Raw genomic sequence first — 8,790 nt, 5'->3', positions numbered from 1 at the left:
AGAATGGTAGGCACGCTCGAGGAGAAGACCTGCGAGTAACCCTTCCAGTCGGCGGAGCTGCGGCCAAACTGAGCCCAGAGGGATCCGAGGGTGGAGGCCACGGCATTGAGGTCGTTCTGGCCACGAGCAAGGGTGCCGGTGTAAGGCAGCGCGGTCTTGAGCACCTCCTCGATAACGTTGGAGGCCGGACCTTTGAGGGCGGGGTGGGGACCGACTTCAATGACCTGAGTGGGTTGAGGCACGGCATTGTGGAGAGCAGACTTGAGGGAGGTAGCAAACAGGACAATGTTGACCATGTTGTCGACCCAGTACGTGTGCTTGAGCTCCTCGCAAGGCTCCATGAGCTTGCCGTCGTACACAGACGAGTACCACTTGGTCTCACCAGAGGGCTTCAGGATCTGTACCTTGCAGTTGTCCAGAGCCTCATAGTATTTGGCGGAGCAGGGGAGCATGTGGTGCGAGTGGTACGCGGTGTCAACCTTGAGCTTACGGTTGAAGACGCGCTCGTCGTCCAGGACCTCCTTGACCTCGTCAATGGCGTCAAGGTCACCGGAGAGGGTGACGCTGGCGTCGGAGTTGTATGCGGCGACGGAGACGCGACCCTCAAAGGCGGGGAGCTCGACCAGCTCGCGAGCATCCTCAAGAGTGGTACCAGCAGCCAACATACCACCCTTCTGGCCCTCAGGACCCTTCGCCATGAAGGCGTAGCGACCACGGTAGAAGGCAATGCGGATGGCATCAGTGGCGCTAAAGAAGCCGGCGGCGTACGCGGCACCAATTTCACCACTGGAGTGGCCGACGACGACATCGAAAGTGATGCCAGCCCGCTTAAGCACCTCGACCAGGACGACCTGAACGGCAGTGCACAGTGGCTGGGACACTTCACCCTCAGCAATGCGAGACTGAGCCGGGTCCGCCATCAGCTGCTCCATGATAGACCAGGACGGGCGGTCAGAGGCAGGGAGCTCGGCGAGGGACTGCTCGAGCTTGCCAATGATGTCCTGGGCGAACTTTGAGGCGCGAATCAGCTCACGACCCATGGTCGCCCACTGAGCGCCCTGGCCGGTGAAGACACCGAGCAGGTGCTTCTTGGCCGAAGTACCGCGGACGACGCTGGCCGAGTTGCCAGATTGCTGCTCCTCAACCGCCTTCTGTAGCTTGGGCAAGATCTCCTCAACTGACTGGCCAGCAATGTGGCTGCGGTACGCAAAGGTGGAACGGCGGTCGTGCAGGGTGAAGGCCAGACTGGTGAGGTCGACATCGGGGTTCTCCGTCAGGTACTCGACGTATTTGGCCATGAGGTTGGTGAGAGACGTCTCCGTGGTGGCGGAAAAGGTGAGGGGCAAGGCAATAGCAGCCTTGGCCGCAGCCTGCGCCTGCACGGGAGAGACCTTAGGCTCGTACGCCTCAATAATGGCGTGAGCGTTGGTGCCACCGAAACCGAAGGAGTTGATGGAGGCACGACGAACGGCGCCGGCGGGCAGCGCGGGCCAGTCCTGCGCAGTCTTGGCGATTTGCAGCTTGCCGTAGTACGGGACAATCTCCGGGTTGAGGGTCTTGAGGTGCAAGTTTGGCGGGATGGTCTTGTTCTGGATGGCCAGGGAGGCCTTCATGACACCGGCGATACCGGCGGTACCCTCGGTGTGTCCGATGATGGTTTTGATGGAGCCAACCCACAGACGCTCGTCAGTGGTCTGGCCCTCAGGGAAGAAGGCGCGGTAGATGGCCTTGGACTCGACACCGTCACCAGCCTTGGTACCAGTGCCGTGAGCCTCGAAGTACTGAGGACGGTCCTCGGGCTTGCTCAGGTCCAAGCCGGCACGACGGTATGTGTCGTGAATCAGCTTGGTCTGAGCCTCCTGGCTCGGCATGGTGATACCGGGCGTGTGACCGTCCTGGTTGCAGCCCGTCTCGCGGATGACGCACTCAATGTGGTCACCGTCGCGGATGGCGTCGGACAGACGCTTCATGATGACAGCGGCGATACCCTCTCCACGGGCGTAACCGTTGGCGTTGGCGTCCCACATCTGGGACTTGCCCGTAGGGGAAAGCATGTTCAAGTTCGACTCAGCGATGAACATGTCTTTGGGTCCAAAGATTAGCAAACTTTCTAGAGCATTTCGGTAGCAAGGGGAATGGTGAGGAGACACATACTCGGGCTGAAAATCAAGTTGGCACCGGCGGCCACGGCGACGTTGGAGTTTCCGCTGCGCAGAACCTGCACGGCCTGGTGGATAGCGACCAGGGACGACGAGCAGGCCGTGTCAATGGTCATGGACGGACCCCGCCAGTCGAAGGTGAAGGAGACACGGTTGGACAGAATGCTACGGGCCGTGCCGGTGGCAGCGTACGTTGGGACCGCCTCCTGGTCGACGTAGCAAATGTTGCCGTAGTCGTCACACATGACACCAACGTAGACGGCCGTGTCTGAGCCGCGCATGTCCTCAAGCACCAGGCCAGAGGATTCAACGGCTTCGTACACAGTCTCGAGGACTGTGCGCTGCTGAGGGTCGATGGAGTCGGCCTCACCAGGGGGGATGTTGAAGAACTGGGCATCGAAGTAGCGGGGGTCTTCGGAGAGGAGGTAAGCGTCGCGGACGTTGCTGGCGCCGTGGTAGTGACCATCTTGGTGGTAGAAGCTCGAGGCCGCGAAACGGTCGATAGGCCGGGCCACCTCGCGGGGCTCCTTGAGCAGTTCCCATAGCTTGGAAGGAGATGTAGCATCTCCAGGGAATCGACAGGCGCTGCCAACAATGGCAATGGGCTCTTTGGGTGAAGAAGACATTTTGGCGGAGGTGATGAAAATTTGATGTTTGGTGCTCCACTTGTCTGGTAAATAGAATAGGAGAGAATTAAAGACGTTCGAGTAGCTAGACTCGAATTAAAAGGCACAAAGAGACTTGGTAAGACTTGGTGCACTATAAAATTAAACAAAAAGACTGGGTAAAGACTGGGTCAGACTTGATAGACCTGATGAGACTTGGTACAGGTATCAGACCAGACAATGAAGCGAGGGGAAAAGAGAGCTGAAGCCGCAAGCGCTGAGGATCAAGATGGATGGACGAGCTGAGATGCCATGAGGGCTGGGTTTTATGTTTATACCTGACAGCTTCAGATCTGGTCTCCGTTCGAGCGAACCTACTATGCTCTCGCCTCGATGAGAACCCTTGCATGACCTTCCATGCGAACGCCTTGTGGTGAGACTGTAGAAGTGGTATCCCGATGAGGAAAGAACTGACTCAGGAACTACTGACCACGATGCTACATGGATTCAGTATCCACAGATCCTCTATTATTCCGGTAACCGTGCCTGCACGCCCCACTGATCCTGCTGAGCCATGGATTTTCGGCTCAACGGGTAATCTGCTAGTTCTGATTTGTGAAGCCTCCTCAAGACTACTCCTTCTTTCAGAGCTTCCTAATCCGATTCTTCACTGTTCAGCGACCCGCAGGGTGATTTGCAGGTGACACATGGGCGTCGGATTGGATTGTGGAGTCCCTGCGGGTCGGCGATGGAGCCAGAGGAACACGAGGCAAGCCTGCGTTAGGCTTGTCAGCCTTTCCGAGTCCAGTCGCACCATGAGCTGCTAGCTCTGACATTTGCCTCGTGGAACTGACGATAGTGGGGTTTCGGATGAGACACGGGCAAGGCGAGCGAATAGGGTTGGATGTTGAAGCGGACCTTGATAGATAAGCCACGAGAAAGGATGTCACTTACTTCGTATTTTGGTTGCAGTGGACAAGACCATATGGGGCAGACTAGATTAAAGTGTGGAAAAATCTAGCCGAAAGATGGAAGGTGTAGGGTGGGGGCCAACAATGATCCCTCACAAACGTGCCCCTGTCAGTGTTTCTGAAGATAGAGCCGCACATGGATGAGCTAGATGGCTATTGTTGGAGTTTCAGATGCGCTGCATGTACAATTGTTGGGGGACTCTATGCCGCCAGCGTTTGTCCTGCAGCAGCATCGTGCTGGTGGTTGAGATGCAGTCTTGGCGAGACATGTAGTATGTACGATTAAGCATCGTGGGTAGATCCGATCCGTGCTCGGCACCGGGCCAAGCCAATGTCGATAATAGAAACGCCGCAAGGATACTAGCATCCCTGACGACAAACCAATTAGTCACAAAGAAGACTTGTGCAGTCTAGCCGCCCAATACGAGATTCTTGCCGCCAAAGCTTACGGGGAACCTTTAGGGCAAATCCTACGGGATTCCTCAGGCCAAATCCTACGGGATTCTGGGGGCCAAATCCTCGGGGAATGAGGTCTTTACAAGTGCTGATTTTAAGACTCTGCGTCAGAAATTAAACGCCTCCACGCGAGCGGTCCATCTACCACCCTCCACCGATTCTTCGCCCCTGTTTTATTCTAGCTTCCCTCTTGTATACCCGATCTGGATGTATTTACCGGCCCTGCCATGCTGGTTTCTTCTTTGAGACAACAACTTCGTCCGTTTTCCTTGCCAAGGCGTGCGGCCATCTCTTCTCTTGCCATACTGGGAATGTGGGATAGTTTGCCCCGACTAAAGCCTCCCGTGTGCGACGGCTGGATGGAACGGTGATGGGAATTTCGCAAACCAACCCCCAGAAGAGAGAAGAGGTTGCCTTTCTTTCCCATCTCAGTCCGCCTTGCGCCACACTTGGACGAGATCGCGCCAGTGTATATAGATCTTACAGTCGACAACCACCGCGTCAAAAGACATGTCGATATTGTTGTTGTTAAGACATTAATTACGAGTTTAATGCTGTCGCTGGTTTACGACGACTACATCCCATTCCCATACTTTCCGTCTCTCCTCCTGTCATTTCCGATCATCCTTTTCTTCCTCTCCCTGGTTAATCAACAACGACGAGGTAAACAACAGCAACACCACCACTATCACCGTTACGAAACAGCATCGCCTGCACCACCACCACCATCCTTCATAATGATCGCCCCCATTCCCAAGACGCAGACCGCCATCATTGCTGCTGACGAAGAGGGCACTCTCCGCATCTCGCACGATGTGCCTGTGATCGACCTGGAGCCGGATTCCGTGCTCGTCAAGACGGCCGCGCTGGCCCTCAACCCCGTCGACTCCAAGATGGCCAAGGGCTTCGCTGTGCCCAATGCCATTCTCGGCTTCGACTTTGCCGGCGTCGTCGTGGCCATTGGCAGCGGTGTCACCAGGCAAGACCTCAAGGTGGGCGACCGGGTACTAGGCACCGCCGACAGCATGGACCGTAACAGGCCGAGCGGCGGCGGCTTCTGCCAGTACGCCTCGACCGTGGCCACCCAGGCTCTGCGTCTGCCGGATGACATGTCCTTCACCGATGCCGCTTGTATAGGCACATCGCTGTCGTCTGCAGGCATTGCCCTGTTCCGCTCCATGAAGTTGCCTGGATCATTGACCGCACCCAACTCGGCCGCCAAAGCGCCCTACGTGCTCGTCAACGGTGGTAGCACTTCGACGGGCACCATGGCCCTGCAGCTGCTCAAATTGGCAGGTTTCCGGCCCATCGCCACCTGCTCGCCGTCGCACGAGAAGCTGGTCCTCTCCTACGGTGCCGAGAAGACGTTTGACTACCGGTCCGCCGACTGCGCCAAGGACATCAAGGCGTACACCAAGAACGCTCTGGCCTACGCCATCGACTGCATCACCGTCACTTCGTCCATGAAGCTGTGTTACGAAGCCATTGGCCGCGCGGGCGGTCGCTACACCGCGCTGGACCCGTACCCCGAGGCCCAGGCCACCCGCAAGGTTGTCAAGCCCGACTGGATCCTGGGCTCCACCGTCAAGGGTCGCGGCAGTACCTGGACGGCCCCCTACGGGCGGGACGCGGACCCCGATGCGCGTATCTTTGCTGACGAGCTCTACGCCGGCGCTCAGAAGCATCTGCTCGAGGGCAACCTCAAGAACCACCCTGCCAAGGTCATGTCGGGCGGCTTTCCCGGCATTCTGGAAGGATTGGAGATGATTCGGAGAAAGGAAGTCAGCGGTTTCAAGCTTGTTTATGAGGTGGATCAGTAGGGTTGAACTTTTGGGTATAAGGCGTTGCTCATTCTTTTCTTTATCTTGTTCCATTTGTTATTTACGAAGCTTCTCTGTCGAAGGCCTCAGGGTATTTTGGGTGCTGAATAGCGATGACCTTGAGGCAATGTGCTGACAGCAAACTTATTTGATGAATTGTAATCATATCAACTTAATTTGATTTTATCAGTCTATCCAGTTATGGTCGCAGAAGCATCCAAAACTATCAATGTACAAAACATCATTAGAGCTACTGGATTTGTACCTCTAGATCCTAATTCCATACTTTCCAACCTCGATATTCATCTCAAACCCCCTACCTACTCCTCCAGGGAGCAGCCATGGGAGCAGTCATAGCCAGTTCTAAGAAATATGAGAGCAACAGTCCCAAATCCCACCTATCCCTGTGAATATGGCAGTCAAAGAGAGCTAGACGACGTGGATTCTTCAGAAGAAGCTATATAAGATGTGGCAGACCCTCCCGAGCAGCCGCCCATACCTGCTTTGGTCCCACCTCAGCCATATAAACAGGCACCTGTGAAATGGACTAATTGTGAAAAGATACGGCATTGGAGTAATGGGTGTGTTAGTAGTTAATTTACTTCATATTAACGGTGTCAGAGTGATTAAAATGTATGTTTTAAAAATAATCGGCGGTTGGGTGCGGCACTCGCTCGGGAAATATATATTCTTTTCGAAGCACCCGTGGTAGTTTCCAAAGTCGCATAGTCTTGTCGTCATGCCAGTTGTCAGCTGTCGTGGTGGAATATTACTGACTAAACTAGACTTAAATAATTTCTATAATATACTCGAAGAATAGTATTTCCAATTTGAAATCCAGCTAGTATAGTCTTGTAAGATATGTTGTATATTCCAGGATTATATTATTTTGGGACACATATCTATCCGTCGCCTAACTAACTGGAAGCAACTTAATTAATTTTTGGTCTAGCGGTTAGTGCGTGAACTGGCTATAAGCCCGGTCGGGTTCGATTCCTAGCGTGGTCAACCTGGCTCAGACCATGCAGTTCCATAAACCAGAATCTACTACATATCTCTCCTTCGCCCGGCTAATCAGAACTGTTGAATATCTTTTCCATTGGTCTAGCGATTAGTTCGTCGACATATGATAATTATGAAAGCTAAAAGCAAGCATCTTGCTGTCAGGCAAGAAAATCATCAACTGAGATCAGTCAGAATAGACTCTAAGAAGAGTTTACTATACGTAGTTCATCTGTAAAGTAATAACAGAACTTTATAGTCTCGTTAATATAATTAGACATAAGTAACTGGCTATTTGGTGAGAACACCCCCAATAAAACAAAGCCTGAGTAGCTCTAAAATACTATTTAGATCCTTTATTGTAGAGCCTCAGAGCTACAAAGTATGAATATTAGAGCTACATACAAGTAACTTAACTGTCAGGAGAGAAAACTACTGATCAAACTCCCTCTCAACAATCTTCAAAACTTGACTGTAAAATGCCTGTGGCAGTAGTATACCAAAATCAGATAGTCTAGTTACTGGAGCTGGATACTAGTATATTTTCAAAAGTAGTATTAATTAACCTGAATTTTATATGGTCTTTAAGCAGTCACTGCAAGCCCCCTATGATAGAATTCCAGAGACAGATACTACGGCATCCCCCGCCTCTCGGAAAGAAGAAGCTTGCTTCTAAGAGCTTGGCCTCTTTCAAGGATTTTGCCACTGTTGCGGGAGATAGTCGATTTCTCCTGCCCCAGCCATAGCATTTAGCTAGTATATGCATTTACATTGTAGTGACATGGCAAATTTTGTGATATGATGAGGGGGCTCTGTTTGGGTAGCCGGATGAAAATCATCTTCATGTTGATCCATATATAAGTCTATTCAGCACCAGCGGCGATCACCAATCTGCCAAGACCCAAGTACTAGTAGATGAGATCTGTACACCAAGTCACACCGGCCAGGAGAGCCATGAGTAGAAATAAGCAAAGCATTCTTGATGATTCTGACTGAGAGACCTACATTCTGTCAATCTGCAAAGACAAGTTGAAGATGGTTTATACTTCCCGAGACCATGGATGATTCTGTACACCTCTGTGTGTTTCAAAGGCCATTTGTATGCTGGAAGTCCGAGTCTTCTCATCATACCCTTTCCTCTCCCAGGATCAACCTTGATTTTCTAGGGCCCCAAGTTCAGAAAGAGTCGGTGACATAATTGACTAGCAAGGAGGGAGTGGGAAGCTTTGTGGCATGAGGCCATGAAGTAACTCAAAGAGTTTCTTAACAGCCGCTTCAAGGCCCGTAATCGATCGCTGTAAAGCAACGATATCCTCCCGAGCATTCTTCATCTCTTGTAGATAGCCACCACATATTTTCACGACGCTGCCGGTGAGTTGTACGACAGCACAGACGCTAGCTGCTGCGGAAGCCCCTTCCATATTTGAACATGCAATCAATCCGTGATAGCTACTTTTTGAGCCAGGAGGACTGAATTATGTCAAGGACATATGTAGTTGACGGCGGATGTACCATCCGTGACTGCATTCCCCGTCAATTTGAAGAATGGTGCATCAAAGAGCGACATGTCTTCCGTAAGAAAACGCCCCGCGTGAACATTGATCTGAAAACACGATTGATACAAATAGTTAGCAGGACTGGAAGTCAATCTACGTACCGTGCCATGTCTGGCATGGTCGGGATGGAAGTATGCCGAATAATTCCATCTAGAAGCCGAGATCGCGCTCCAGGCCCCCCGTCCCTCGACCATCATCCGTCCACAGACTTCCCACATTCG

At 52.5% G+C, this 8,790-nt stretch overlaps 4 protein-coding genes across 4 annotated transcripts, besides 2 other annotated features; 1 reads left to right on the top strand and 3 right to left on the bottom strand.

The window, feature by feature from the left end:
• Positions 1-2: 2 nt before the first annotated feature.
• An13g02960 (uncharacterized protein) lies at positions 3-2,785 on the bottom strand (the record flags this gene model as incomplete). Its single annotated transcript, XM_001396394.3, has 2 exons — positions 3-2,083; positions 2,155-2,785. Coding segments are annotated over 2 exons (2,712 nt in total), but the record flags the coding sequence as incomplete, so codon positions are not given.
• A 356-nt stretch (positions 2,786-3,141) lies between these two features.
• An13g02950 (hypothetical protein) lies at positions 3,142-3,600 on the bottom strand (the record flags this gene model as incomplete). Its single annotated transcript, XM_059743928.1, has 3 exons — positions 3,142-3,238; positions 3,306-3,372; positions 3,447-3,600. 3 exons carry the CDS (start codon positions 3,598-3,600, stop codon positions 3,142-3,144), a joined length of 318 nt encoding a protein of 105 aa, XP_059602148.1.
• Positions 3,601-4,928: 1,328 nt separating this feature from the next.
• Positions 4,929-6,011, top strand: An13g02940 (uncharacterized protein; the record flags this gene model as incomplete). Its single annotated transcript, XM_001396392.1, has 1 exon — positions 4,929-6,011. The coding sequence occupies one exon, from the start codon at positions 4,929-4,931 to the stop codon at positions 6,009-6,011; it is 1,083 nt and encodes a 360-aa protein (XP_001396429.1).
• Positions 6,012-6,588: 577 nt separating this feature from the next.
• Positions 6,589-6,644: a sequence feature (Short protein (An13g02930, CAK41689.1) was converted to a misc_feature.).
• A 187-nt stretch (positions 6,645-6,831) lies between these two features.
• Positions 6,832-6,856: a sequence feature (Short protein (An13g02930, CAK41689.1) was converted to a misc_feature.).
• Positions 6,857-7,645: 789 nt separating this feature from the next.
• Positions 7,646-8,787, bottom strand: An13g02920 (uncharacterized protein; the record flags this gene model as incomplete). Its single annotated transcript, XM_059743927.1, has 5 exons — positions 7,646-7,744; positions 7,954-8,175; positions 8,282-8,427; positions 8,526-8,616; positions 8,671-8,787. The coding sequence occupies 5 exons, from the start codon at positions 8,785-8,787 to the stop codon at positions 7,646-7,648; spliced, it is 675 nt and encodes a 224-aa protein (XP_059602147.1).
• Positions 8,788-8,790: the final 3 nt, after the last annotated feature.

This window comes from Aspergillus niger (genome assembly GCF_000002855.4).
Source record: "Aspergillus niger supercontig An13".
In the NCBI taxonomy this organism is placed as follows: domain Eukaryota; kingdom Fungi; phylum Ascomycota; class Eurotiomycetes; order Eurotiales; family Aspergillaceae; genus Aspergillus; species Aspergillus niger.
Note: the sequence above shows the minus strand (reverse complement) of the source record. Positions and strands in the feature narration are given on the sequence as shown.